Source organism: Protopterus annectens, chromosome 13.part0 (genome assembly GCF_019279795.1).
Source record: "Protopterus annectens isolate FY-2018-M chromosome 13.part0, PAN1.0, whole genome shotgun sequence".
In the NCBI taxonomy this organism is placed as follows: Eukaryota; Metazoa; Chordata; order Ceratodontiformes; family Protopteridae; genus Protopterus; species Protopterus annectens.
The window spans coordinates 713998121-714012372 of record NC_056747.1 but is presented as its reverse complement, the minus strand read 5'-3'; the positions used below and the strand labels follow the sequence as shown (position 1 = coordinate 714012372).

The window sequence follows — 14252 nt, the reverse complement described above, 5'->3', positions numbered from 1 at the left end:
ACTCTGTCTGTAAGGGGAAAAACTAGCGTACCGTCATTTTCTGTTAATTTGTTTTACCTTTTTATATATTTGCAGCTCGCCCTGTTGCAGTGATGGAACATATATTTTGCTGGAGTGCCCTGTTTTGATTCTTTTATAGTACTAGATTTTGCTCCCATTTTTAGAGAAATAAGTAGATTTTAGAAAGAATTAGATGTCATTCACTTTCACACATAATACCCTTTTGTATTTTATACCTTTTTGTATTTTATTTGTGAAGAGTTCCACTCTCATGCCTCTAGTCATTCACACCAATGTGCAAATTTGTTCTGCAAAACACACTCTTACATCTAAAAACTACCTCTTGCAAAGTGAATTTTTGCAAGGAACCCGCTCACATCCCCATTCATACACTACAGGAGCAAATTTCTTATTTGTGAAAAAACACTCTCATACTCGGTATATATTTTCTCAAAAGTAAATTTCTTCCCACCCTGATTCTGTTAGCTAATATAAAGACAGAGATGAAATAAAAAAACTTACCTTTCAGGAACTTATTCTGTAGGGGAATCAAAAATTAACAACAGAAAGTCTGTAAAGGCTAACATTGGTGCAGCTTCATGAATGAATACTGTGGAGCAACCAGTAGACAGAAAACTGCTACAGGGCCAGAGTGTTTATCCACAGTACCAACCCCAGATTTACTTGGAATAATCGATCCGAGTCATGGCACCACAATGTTAAGGAAAATTAAAAATTAATTAAGCAAACAAACAGTCTTGATAGAGTTTAAACATTTATTAGAAATCACACGTGTGGGAGACCGAACCAAAGTCAGTAATGTCTCCCTGAACAAACATGTCCAGGTATTTTTATAAGAAAATACAAGTGAAAATGACAAGTGTTACCTATCAGACCACTGCCAGTTGCCAGTAAAAAGTTATTTACCATTGCGATATGTAAATGTAGTTACTCATTACAACAGTGCTAAATATCTAAAATGAAATAATTTGGTGTCCTAAAAATAGGTTAGTTAAAACATCCTTTTGAATTGTGGGGCGCTATTAATGCTTTTAAATCATTTTAATATTGCCTTTTAACACTTTTTGTTTTTAGCATAGTTAATTGTTTTGTATACATTTTAGCACATAGATGGACAAGGTACTTCACACACTGTGTAAAATTGTATGTGCTTTTTAATGACATAAAAAGTACTGTTTGTTTACCACATCTATTCTTCCATGTGGCAGAATTCTTTCTTAAGAGAACGTGGAATAACACTTAATATAAAAAGAGAGCTGTATGCATACCTGTGTCATTACCTTCCAGCTTGGGATATGCATTGCTGCATACAAGCAAGATTTTCATTTTCTGGGAATGAGTTAAGATGTGATTAGCAAATATGTTATTGATCTACTGTCAATGACTTTTCATTGCAGATCTGTTATTATGGAAGTTTACTTGTACATGGCTGAACTCTCTGGGTTCATTAGTGTGAAGCAGTAATTTTTGGAAACATGTTGTTTTGCATTGGTCAGCTATTGTCAGACCCCATAATGAAGTTTTTGTATGTGTCCATATTATTGAACTAACTGCTTTTACTGTGGCTAAGTTTAAACAAATCTTAGCAAGTTTTTGTGAGAGCTGCGGGGAATGAAGTACTCACTGATTTTTTACATTATCTTTTTGAGGTATTTTGAGAGTTGCTCTTTCTTTTTAGTGGGTAGATTACCTGTATGAACTGCAGTTGCAATTTAAAATGAGTTTTACTAGTAGAGGAACGCTGTAGAGTCAGTGGAGGAATATTGACCTTTTTCATGGTTTTGCAACTGTAGAGTTGATGTATTTCAGTAAAGATGCTGTATGGAAGCTTGGCTTCTGGCAGAAATGCATTATTGTTATTATTGTTAACATCACCATCAATTTTAGGGTTGAAGATGTAGATCTTTTTGTGTTCAGTTTTACTAGTTTTATCATAAAGCCTGTTTTAGATACAGTGGTGCACTGTTAAGATTTCATTTTTCATCAAGTGAGTATATTACTTGGTAGAAAATATGTTCAGAGAACAGCCTTGCTTTGTAAATAAGACAGAACAAATTAAGGACAAGTTGGAGTAGTCTTTGACAAAATGAATAATATAAATAAATTAGTGTTACAGACACTTTTCCAACAAGCCATGTGTAAATGTTTCATTGCAGGTAATGTAACATAACACATCATCACATCATCAACTGATTCCACACAAATACCTTAAACTGTGTATCCTTAAATGAATATGACATTGCTGTGTACTGAACAGTTCTCATCCTCTCATTCCTCCTACGATAGTTTATTTACTTGTTTACTTGTGCATATATTTTGGATTTATAATGGATGCTGTTAGATTAATGTTTGCTGTTAGCATACCTGAAATTCTCTGTGAGTGTAATGCATTATCTGCTGTACTGTAATCACACTGTAGTACTGTTTTCTTTTTTAAGTCTTCTCCCAGGCTGAGCCTGAAAATGGTTTGTTGTGATCAGTGCTCTATCTCGAACAACAAATGGAAACAAGAAAGGAGGCATTCTTCTTCCATATTTGTTCTGTTTGCATTCAGTCTTCTAATTTAAAACCTGTTAAGGAAAAAGCAGCATTACTTCAGAGGAATGAAGACTGCAATGCTGTTGATGAAATTATATTGCAAAATGTTATGTTTTTAATTGTTTTTAAAAAGAGAAAGCTATTAAAATGAACTGGATTTTGAAACGCAAAGATGGCATTAGAAATAGTTGTGCTATGTAACAATTCATCTAAACATATACTGTTGATACTTGTTCTCATCACTGATTTACATTTTGCATGTTTGAACTTGCTTTTCTTGCCCTATGAGTGATGTTTTACAAAACAAACTTGAGCATCATGAATATCATTGGCACATGAGGCTTCTTACTTGTCACACACATGGCTTAAATGACTATGTTAATTTTAGCAATTTTAACAGTAATATATTTAAACATTAATTATGTTTGTATCAGTTTATTATCAGGTGTAGTTTTGTTACCTGTTGGTATTGTGAAGGTGCTCATAAATTTAATGAAGTGTTTTTTTTGTGTGTGTGGGGGGGTGAAAGCTTAGAGTTAATTCATTTTAATTCATGCAGGTAAACTGTAAGTGCACTTATTTTTGATTGCAGTTTTCTGCTGAGTTAGTCTTTGGGAGGTTGTACTTCAGAAGGTTAGTTATTAGTGGTCTTATTCCCTGTTTTTACTATGACATTTGTCATTTTACACAGGTTTGGGAAGTTGCAAGCTGCTTGTTTAGTTGACTGAATGGTGTCACTGGCCTTTTTCTGTCTTTCCACCTTTTGTACATGGATATGACAAATATATGCAAACAGCAAAATCCCTACTATAAGTGTCAATAAGAGGTTATTGTGTTTAGACCTAGATTTTTGTCTAACATTAAGAAATGTGGAAGGAAGGATCCACCATCTGTCTTCATTTTGTTATAACACGGTTATAACATCTTGTGTTGTATATGCAAAAGATGGTGAGTGTACTTGTAGGGACTTGCTCTTCTTGCTTTGATGTCTTTGCAGATGAGTAGGCTAATAGTTGTGCCCTACTACCAGAAGAATTCAGAGGAGCTGTCCCTGAGTTGCTCAAACTTCCATTTTTTGGCAAATCTTTGAATAAGTTAAGGTTGTTTATTTATTTGCAAACATAAGGTTGTTTGATTGTTTACTAACTTGCAAATTACCTTGACTGGCAACATGATGCCATTTTGTAGCTTCCTCACAAGTGCAAAAAATGTCTGTTATCTTTACAGATGGGCTTCTCTTGTCGCAGAGTCGTCAGAGGATTATCTGTCTGAATTCAGTCAAAGCAACGATGCAGGTAAGAAGAAAGGGTTATAAAAGAATAAAGCAGTGTGTGTGTTGTGTGTGTGTCTTTGTCTTTGCAGGGTGACAGGATTTGGATTAGCTACTTATCTGGTAGTATTTTCCCTTGAATTTTTCTGCAAGTATTCCCCTGAATCATCCTCCATGACCAACCTAATTTGTGGTAAGCAGGTGGTTTAGGAGGTTCTGAAATCTTATGGTATACCCAGAATATTCTGAGCCAGTATTGAGGGAGTTGTCTGTAATTTACATCTTTGACATTTTACCTTGTACTTGCAGCAGACCACATGTACATCATTGTCTAACTGCTAGTCTAGTTGTGGCATAAATTATTGAATGGATAATATTTTTCATGTCCACAGAGTATCATCTAGCATCCATCACAGGCTTTTCTCTCCGGATGCTTTTCACTGTATGCAGACTTTTAGAGCCTGTAGTCTTGAATTCATATTGTTGGCATCATTGATTGCTATTCAGTTGGTGTGTGTGTTTTTTGGGGTGGATATGGTCAGAAATCAGTGTGATGCATATTTAACCATTACCCCGCAGTTACACTGCAGCTAGTTAGTAAAGCATTCAGGAGGCCATCTCACACACTGCTTGTATAACTCAGTTACATAGTAAAGCTTGATGTGTCATAAGTTAATGTCTTTCACACTTGATCAGAATAATAGTGTCGATGTCCTTGTATCCATCTACTTTTGATTATTTCTTTATAATTTTCTGGCTTACTACTTAGCATTCTTCATTTGTTTTATTTTTCATTCAAATGAGAAAGTGGGCTGGATCAAAAATGTACTTTTTCATCAACAACAGGTACTAAGTGCAAAATAAAAGGTAGATATTGTGAACATAAACAAGAGCAGATAGCCTGTACTACAGAGTATCATATTAAGATATTAACTCTGATAACTGGTAAAAGAAAATGTAATTGTTAACTATTTGCCAGGATGTTCAGGCATACTCTGGAAGCAGTGAAATGTTTGCTTTTAGAGGTAGTGTGAAGGTTACATTTTAATAATTTTAGCAAACAAGTTTTGGTTATGTCATTTGTAAGTAAATGTAGCTGTTTATTTTATAAATTATTAAACTTTTTAGTGTGACTGAGAGGCAGCAGAGGTAGCTGACTTTTCTTCATTTGGTGTATCCTAAAATGATGTCTGCTTATGCAGCTTTGTGTTTACCAGAGAAATGGTGTAGTCTGATAGTTTGAGCTATTCAAAGGATGCTTTTTCATTCATGTGTATTTTGTGTTCCCATCGTGGAGTATTTTTCTGTTTTAAGTCTACAGCCTCAGTTTCTCGTTTGACTCTTTTTAATGTTCAGACCTCTAAAACTTCCCTCCAATTTGCTCCCACAATCTCCCAGTCCATCACCATGACAAAGTAGACCACTCTCTGAATCCCAGAAGTCATGACATTTCTCATGAAGGCTAAGATTTATTTTTCCAAAGTTAAATTTTATGACCAGTTGTATAGAGGCAGTAAGTTTGATGCTGATCGGCTTGAGCTACTGTATAAGGTCTTGCTGTTTTAAAGGCTTTTGGATGCTGCGGACACACAGGTCAGGATTATGATTCTGTCCATTTTCACATCATCTTTTAGCTAATAAGACTTGCAGTGATTTTTTCACCACCCAGCAGCATGTGTTGACTTGCACATTTGCACTACCGATATTTATCTTATGTGATTTCCATCTTAATTCAGTAAATCTGGCATGCACTGTGCCCTGTATTTCTGCCTCACTCCATCAGGGAAGGAGAACAGGTGGCAAGTCTTCAGTCTCTTTTTTTCCCCCATCCTCGACAACTCTCTAGTAGCCCAGCTCTTAAGTTATAGATATTATAAGAAGATACACAATCTTCTTGCATAGGACAAGCATGCAGGGAAATCCTTCTCATTTGTCAACCAGTCCTTGTTCTGAATGCTTTCTGAATTTGTTTTAAATATATATTTTCAAGAGTCTAGTACTTTATTGCATCTTTATAGAACAGTAACCTTGTAGTGGGTTGCAGCGTAAAGGCATATTTGAATGTGAACAAGATGCAGAAGGCATGCTTTATAAGTCCCATCCTTTTATTGATCTGTTTATTTTCTTATTAGATAACATCAATCGATGTGTCTACTACTCTGAATGTGACCACCTGCATTGTTCATTATCGTCATCAGGAGTTTTCTCATTGGTTGAGTTTGTTGCCGTGGAAACTAAGACATCAGACAAAAGAAGCTCCAAAGAAGAGGTTGGTGAAAGGTGGTTTCAGCACTTTCAGGAGTAATTATATTTTATGTATCTTGTAATAGAAAGTGATCTGTGAATTATTTTGAAGAGAAAAAGGTTTTAGTGGTAATCAAATTGAACAATTTGTATATATGGATGTTTATAACTCGGGATCTTATTTTCCTGCAGTGATTTTTTTCCCTTACTAACCTTTGTACTTCAGCCTCTCATCTAATACACTGCTGACCCATTTGTTCCTCTCTCATGCCTGACATCATTAGCACACCAAAGCACATGGGGGGGGGGGGGTCCCTTTTCAGTAACCTCATTTTTTTGTCCATACGGGAAGGATGAAAGTCTGATGGTAGTTGTGCTTCCTAACTGCCTCCTCCTTTTCACTGTCAGGCATGGTGTAGTAGCTGCTGTACTGAGCTCAGTGCAGATACATTCTTCTCATATCCACTTAGCCCTGGTTAGAGTGCAGTACACTGAGTGGGCTATTGTCTTCGAGTCTCACCTTTGGCATAGAAAGTACGTTTAAGTGTTTCTTCATCTGTCTTACAGTGGGATTTGTAACAACCCCTTTTCCTGTGATGGGTGAGCCTGTATCAGTCACTCACATTCCTTCTTGACTGGTACCTTCATTAGCTGGGATGCTAATTGAACCTACTATTTGGATATTTTCTGGCCTTCATCTCTGCATGCTGTAACTCCATTTTTGTGCCACAATGATTCACTCAGTGAGTTTAAGCAAGTTGCATAATTGCTCAGTGTTTTAATGTTACCATTTGTAAAAATGAGTAAAATATTACCTTTGAAAATGAATCAATCAAATTGGGCCACACTAAAAAAATATATATGTTGTAGTGACACCCACAAAGTAGTAGTTGGTATTGTACTTGCACTTAACATGTGCTGTGTAACATAGATTTCACAAGTAAGAGAGAGAGAAAAAGTGAATTTTCTAATGTGACCATGATCACATTTTGAAAGTTTGTGACAAGCTTTTCCCATTTGCTTTAAAATTTTGGCACATATTTTCCTCTGTGGAAAATAAAGTATTCAGTTCTGTCTTTAACACATACCTGGCATCTCCCTACCCTCTAAATTGCACTTGAGTCAGATTTGAAATGAACTGTCCCCTCCTTAATATAGCTGAAGGAGAGGGGGGTCACTCTATATATTGTTCTCTATAGCTGGGAAAAAAAAAGATAAGCATGGCATTATGATATGTGTTTCCCCCACTTTTTCACACTTCCATGAATGCATTTCTACTGTAGTAGTATTAAGAAACCGAGTATAAAGGATTAGTCCAGATACAATCACTTTAGCTAGCAGTTCTAGGAGACACACTCTCTCTCTCTCATATCCTCCCCATGGACACCTTGTTGAAGTTTTCCAGTAGTTTATTCAGTTAAGCAGGTAGATGGACAACAAGAACACCCATCTATCTACTTGCTTAACTGAATAAACTACTGGAAAACTTCAACAAGGTGTCTTTATTCCTACCTCAGGGAAGGGTATCAGAGAGAGAGTCTCCTAGATCTGCTAGCTAAAGTGATTTGATCTGGACTAATCCTTTATACTCTGTTTATTGTTAGTCCTGTCACCCTTTGGGTCACAGGTGGGATACCAGACTATTCTCAAGTCCTCTGGATTGCCTTTGTTTACTGTAGTAGTAATGCTGATATATGTTTTTATAAAATTATAATTGGCTGTCTGCTACTGCTTCTGTACCTCCCCATTTGTCAGAGGCCATAAATATTTTTTTCTTCTGTTACTGGTAACTGTCATGCAGCAAGACAGCTTGTTTACTTTTCAGAATGAAATATCCCTTCACTGTTGTTCCTTATCCTTTCCATTTCACAAGCACTGTTTAAAATAAGTCCAAGTCTGTTTGTGTTTAATAACACTTTAGATTTTTGTAGCTATACAGAAAAGAAACTTTCTGACTCTGCATACTTAAAATAGTATGCCATATATTAATTCTGTTTGGAGCAGTGGTACATTTTTCTGGTATCCTGACATACAAACGATGTTGTATGCTGTAGACTGATTACTTCTTCCCCATTCAATTCACTCAGCAAGGAACACATGGTCATTTATTGCTTTTGAAAATAATGGTGCTGAGTAGCACACTAGGTGGACTTTAAAACTAAGCAGTGTTAAACTATTCACTGCTTAGCTTGGTCAGTGCACATTGGGTGTGTTGTCTTCAGTAAATCAGAGCAATGCTGTTGGTGACATCATCTTTTTAATGGATTATTTTCTCTTTCATATCATTGTTTTATTGTTTTAGTGTTAAATGGTAGTTAAACTCCCTGTCTTCTGAAAGTTAATAAGTTCCTGTTGTCGATGTTATATCAAGGTAAGGACTAAGACAGTCATTTTTTATAGTCCCCACTTCAGCATAAGTTTGGTATTTGGTAATCTGTTTACCTGTAATGTTGAATTATGAAATTCTAAGGTTCATTGTAGATATTTGGTCTGTTTTAATGTACCTAATTTTTGTATTCTCTTTAGGGACATCCCTCAGATCAATGCTCCCATCATGATTAATACTTCTGTTTCGAACATCAGTGTCTCCGTACAGCTGGGTGACACACAGCCTTTTGCACTGGGCCTCATATCTGCCTCTGCAGGTACAGCAAGTTTTGTTCTCTTTTGAAGTTTGATGTTTTTGTTTTTAACAGAAGTCTTACTGATGATTGCACCCCTGCATTAGAAAAAGGACCTTTGCTGCTGATGGTAGGAACAATCTGTTTAGTATTTATTTATATCTGTAAACTTTTATTTGCAGGGTGTCATTGCAGTTTTAAACCTTCTGAACTTTGAGGTGCAAACCCTACTTGGGTGACGACTTGTCAGTTGATTCCCATGTTCCTGCTCTCATCTCTCATTAGGAGTCTATATCAGAACATCGAAGTTTTAAAACTTCGAATGTTCTAATATCGACCCGTTTTAATAAAACGCTAAAAATAGCAAAGCTGCAGAACACCAAATTCTTTCCTAGGGAAAAAATTTGGTTGGCCGGTTCTGTGGCTTCTCTATTTTCAGCACTGTGGTGGAGATTTACGGGTCTGGTTCAAGTAAGTGTAATTGTGTGGTTGTTAGGATTAGGGCGCGGGTTAGGTGAGTTAGGGTTAGGGCACAGGTTAGGTGAATTAGGTTTAGGGGCGGGTTAAATGAGTTAGGGTTAGGGCACGGGTTAGGTGAGTGTGTGATAGTGACAGACCTTAGGGTTATGGTTTGGGTTAAGGTAAGTGGATAGATAGTAGTGTATGTATAGTTTAGTGTAGGGTTAGTTGTAGGATTATAAGTGTGTGTGTGTGTGTGTGTGTGTGTGTGTGTGTGTGTGTGTGTGTATTGATGTTTTTAGGTGTGCTTGTGTTGTGTGTATGTGTTTCGGAATAGCGAATTTTTTCCCAAGGAAAAAATTTGCTGTTCTGAATATTCGATATTATGTGGTTTAGATATTTTAGGTTCAATGAAATAGAGTTCGCTATTTTCATCTTTCGATATCATGATATAAACGCCTCATTAGCATAGTCGGCCTTAGGCATAGGCCAACTAGGCAACTGCCTAGGGTGCCATTCTAACAGGGGTGCTTTTCTATTAATCTGGATGATATAGGTAGAACAGGATGGGTACCGGGTGGTGTTGGAAGGACGCTATGGAGACCTTTTGCCTGGGGCACAAGTTGACCAAAGGCCGGTCCTGCTCATTATTTATTTATTTATTTATTTATTTATTACATTTGTTTACCGGGAAAGTCCACTGGGCCGTAACATTGCCCATTTTAGTGGAGGCCCTGGGAGAAAATCTCCACAATGGTACATACATACAGATTGATAAAGCACAAGTAGCAGTACAAAAGTTCAACATAGATACATACATGCAGTTTTATACATCATAAGTAACCGTACAATATATACAGTGAGATGAAAATGCTAAATACAAAATAACAGTTAGTTCAGATTGAACTGAAGAAGTTCAGATAAGGTTCAGGTAACAATGTGATATATATACAGTATGATAGCAAAGAAGAGGGAAATTATAAGAGTAAATCTGGCTAATAGCAGTATAGAGTGATTGATGATACAGGAAGAGGCACAGAAGCTGTGCAAAAAATAAATAAAGTATTTGAGAGATATACAATCCCCAGATCAACCAAAGAAAGAGAAACATATTATAGAATACCCAAAATTAATGTAAATAAAACAGAGAAATTACATGTTTAAAATTTCTTTGTGAAATAAGAAAACATTAACGTCAATTTAAAAAAAAACAAAAACAAAAAAAAAACAGAAATCACCTCCATTAATGACCCACATGAAAAATGTAACAAGTCATAGAAGGTGTGAAGGTATGTTAACGAAGTAACATATAGGATTATGATCTGGTCCCTGATCAAAATGAGTATATTACATGTTCAAGACATGGATGCCAAGAAATTCACCCCGAGAGTGAAGCTTGAGAGGTGAATCTTGGTGTCTATGTTTGGAACAAATACTGCTATATCAATCATAATTCTTTGTAGTACGTGGAGATTTGTATAACTAGTAGTGCATGGATCAGATAAAAGTAAGACGCATAAAAAATACAATGTGTTATTTATATTACAAACCAGTCAGTAAAGGAGTGGGGAAGTGGTTGAATTCTTTGCATATTGCTTGTCTAAGGGAAGCAGTTTGATTTAAACTAGTGTTTGAAATGTAGCAGACAGCTGATAGAAACAGAAGTTGAATTGAAACCGTTTTATGTCTTGCTGCTGCTCTTTAATAGCAGGTAGTGTCAGGTTTTAGTGCAAGACTTTATATTGACCTTCTAAGTGTTGTTAAGGTTGGGTCTCACGATAAAGCAGCACCAAATGAGGAAATGATTTAACTGTTTTTGGAGCATATCACTATGCACTATGATGGTGGCAACAAACATCTGCAGTGGAAATAACAGAATTCTAGCAGAATGTATGTGAAGAGTAAACACAAAACAGAAAGCTAAAACTGTAACTGAAGCAGTCATCACTGTAGAAATTGTACCTTCTTTTGACAAACTATTAACGGCCTTAATTGTATTAATTATACTTGCATTGTTAGAAACAATAAACTAGGAACCAAACAGATGAAACCAACGACTAACTAGGGACCAAATAGATGAAACCGACGATTACAGGTGGTGTTACTTACCATTATCGTCTGCTGTACTTCTCACTTTCATTGTCGTTACACATTTGACATCCCAAAGCATTTTGCTATAAATGGTAGCCCAGATATCAGTTTATATGCAGCTTTTTAAACCTGTGCATGTGACCAAAGTGTAAAATTAATTATGTCGATCCAAGTCATTATTGAAAAGGGTCCATTAGGATTAACTAGCCTTCTGAATTAACAGACATTAAATAAATAAATACCCATTATGTCATATTATTTTTTTTACTTTGTATTTATTTTGTACTTCATTCACCTTGGGCTGTACCGTGATAGTAAGAGCAGTGAATGTAGTGTTTTTTGCAACAGATTTTGAGTCTGACCTGAGAATTGGAAACATTTAGGGCTTTAAAGGCATTTTCCTGATTAAAATTAGTTGGTCACTGATTGAAATAAATTATTTTTCTTTTCTCTTGCATGTAGTCTTCTTTTAAAGTGGGTGCAAACTCATACAGGTTTCATACTAGGCCATAGGATGATCAGTAGACTTAGCATGTAGAAACTGTTTGTATGCAGAGAAGTCAATTTTTTGGCAGTGTATACCAGAACTCAACAAGGAACTTATGCCCATGGTGCAGCTGTATGGTGTGCCTTCCCCACTGATATTAGGGTTGTATCAGGAGCAGCACTCCCAGTTAGGATCTTTGATGTTTGTTGGTGTCTTTTGGCTTTTCCCGGTTAGGGGTCGCCATAGCGGACCTCCGGTCCGCTAATGATTGGCAGTAGATTTTTTACGTGCCGAGTTTGCCAGCCCTGATGCACAACCTTCAACGAAGGTACGCCCATTCACGCATGTCTCCACACACAAGATGCTCTAGCTGAGAATCGAACAGCACAACGTCTTGCTGTGAGGCGACAACGCTACCGCAGCACCACCACCGCAGTACAGTCAGGATCTCTGATATGAATACAAAATGTCTTTCTGTGGCAGTTGCCAATGTATGTAATGCAGTTATCTTTATGCATGGTCCTGATGAGATGTAGCAGCTTCTGGATTTTAAGTCTGTGATGACAGAGGTGATTGCAAAAATTGTAACCATAGACGCTGTCTTGAATGGTAAGCAGGGGATGGATCTTACTGAATGGACTCTTGACAAGCCAGAACAACAAAAGAAATACAAATGAAGGAGCAGTAACCCAGCTATTTTGTCTGTTTGGTCTGTCAGATAATGGGAAAAGCATGATTGTTTTTGAAGCAGTGGCTTTCTGCACTGTTGAGGAAACCTGAAATCAAAGATGTTATCATTGAGATTGTATACTGTATGTTATTACCCAACTATGCTTTACTTAGGGCTATAACATGAGCACTCAGTCACGTTTCTGAACTTACAAGAGAAAAAGGAAGTACTGGTTTATAAAAGGATGCCTGATCAGGATGGGTAACTTTTTTAAATAACTTGCTGCAGTAGTGTCACACTTGTTAGGCATCTTGAAGGGCCTTCATCAGCATTGCATTAAACATTGGTCATTATCTCTAACAAAGCTTTGGACTGATGGACAACAGGGAACTATGGAAGTGAAGGAGTCAGTTGGAAGATGTTGCTGCTCTGCGAAAGTATCTCCTTATCCTAAGTATGGAATTGGATTAAACACTGCAATCAACACTTGAGTTAGCCATGTTGTTCTGAGGTGGCAGAAGATCTGTAATAGACGTGTATCTCACCATACTAGGAGCACATAAAGTATATGCAGTGATCTGGGGGAAATCATAAAGGTGGACATGGAATGGGGTTTTTGTTTATGACCTATACTGAGAAAAGCCCTTTTGCTTACTGTGTAGTAATGTACAAGTTTCCATGGGAAAATGCATGATATCAGGTCTACTTCTGTAAAAATAAATTTTACTATAGGAATGTTGACAATGTGGGTCTTATGGCATGGTTGCTTTAGTTTGCTCCTGTACTACTTTTCTATTTTTTTAATAAATGTCTAAAAAGACAAGTTCTTAAGTATCATTCCTCTGTATGTTTTGCAACACTGTAGTTTTGTTATATATATAGAAACTAGACTGATACAGATGTTCTATATGCTGAATTTGATAAGGACTGGTCTAAAGAAACACATTTTAAATTATTATATCCTGGGGTAAATATGATACATTTAACAGATTAATGATTGCCATTTTAGTTGTTGATGATGTACCAGAATTGGATGTTGAACAAGACAGAAGGTACTCCATGATTTGATTACTTCCGCTACCATTTGCCTATTCTGTGACACTGGGTAAATCACTGAACCAGACGGTGGTTAAAGTAGGTCCCTATGGGTCATCCCACTTTTGTTGTTGCTGTTTAGTCATTTAAACAAGTTTAACTCTTTGTGACCTCAAGGACCTTTAACACAATAGGCCTGTTTGTTGGCACCTGGTTCTATAAATCAATGCAAATTCATATTAATTGTTTCAGTAATGCTGTCTAGCCATTTTGGCTTCTGCCATTTCTTTCTTCTTTTGACATAATAAGCGGGACAAGACTGACATAGGGCAAGATATACAACCATTGTAGAGTTACAATTATTTCTAAATTTTAAAGAGTATTGATAGTTATTAATAAAGAATCTATTTGATTCTAAAATATGAGAACAATAATTGCAGGATTGACATTTATACATTCCTGGAATTCTGACCGTACTAGCTTGGGTGTTTTCACAGTATTCTTTTAAATTCCTACCTCTTCTATAAGTCACTAGTGGGCGTTCTCCTACACTTAAAAATACACTATTATCACTCTTCAAAATGTTCCAATTCTTCACTAAAATTTTAAAGCAATCATTATGTGGGCAAGACTGAAAGAAAGCTGCGGAATCGAATTTATGAGCACTTATATGCAATCAAAAAACATAAACTCGAAAACGCACTAGCTAAACATGTGCAACAACATGCTGACCACTGTTTCAAGTTCATTGTCATAGACCAAGTTAAAGTTAAGTTAAGAGGTGGACCTGTTGAACTTAGACTAGAAGAACTTGAA

At 36.4% G+C, this 14252-nt stretch overlaps 1 protein-coding gene across 1 annotated transcript in view; it reads left to right on the top strand.

Annotated features, from left to right (window-relative positions):
* KIAA0100 (KIAA0100 ortholog) overlaps nucleotides 1-14252 on the top strand; it is a 2229983-nt gene that overhangs the window by 769431 nt on the left and 1446300 nt on the right. The window contains exons 10-12 of the mRNA XM_044054400.1: nucleotides 3787-3854; nucleotides 5962-6098; nucleotides 8600-8718. Of these exons, the coding sequence (XP_043910335.1) occupies nucleotides 3787-3854; nucleotides 5962-6098; nucleotides 8600-8718 (324 nt within the window). The remainder of the gene's footprint in view (nucleotides 1-3786; nucleotides 3855-5961; nucleotides 6099-8599; nucleotides 8719-14252) is intronic.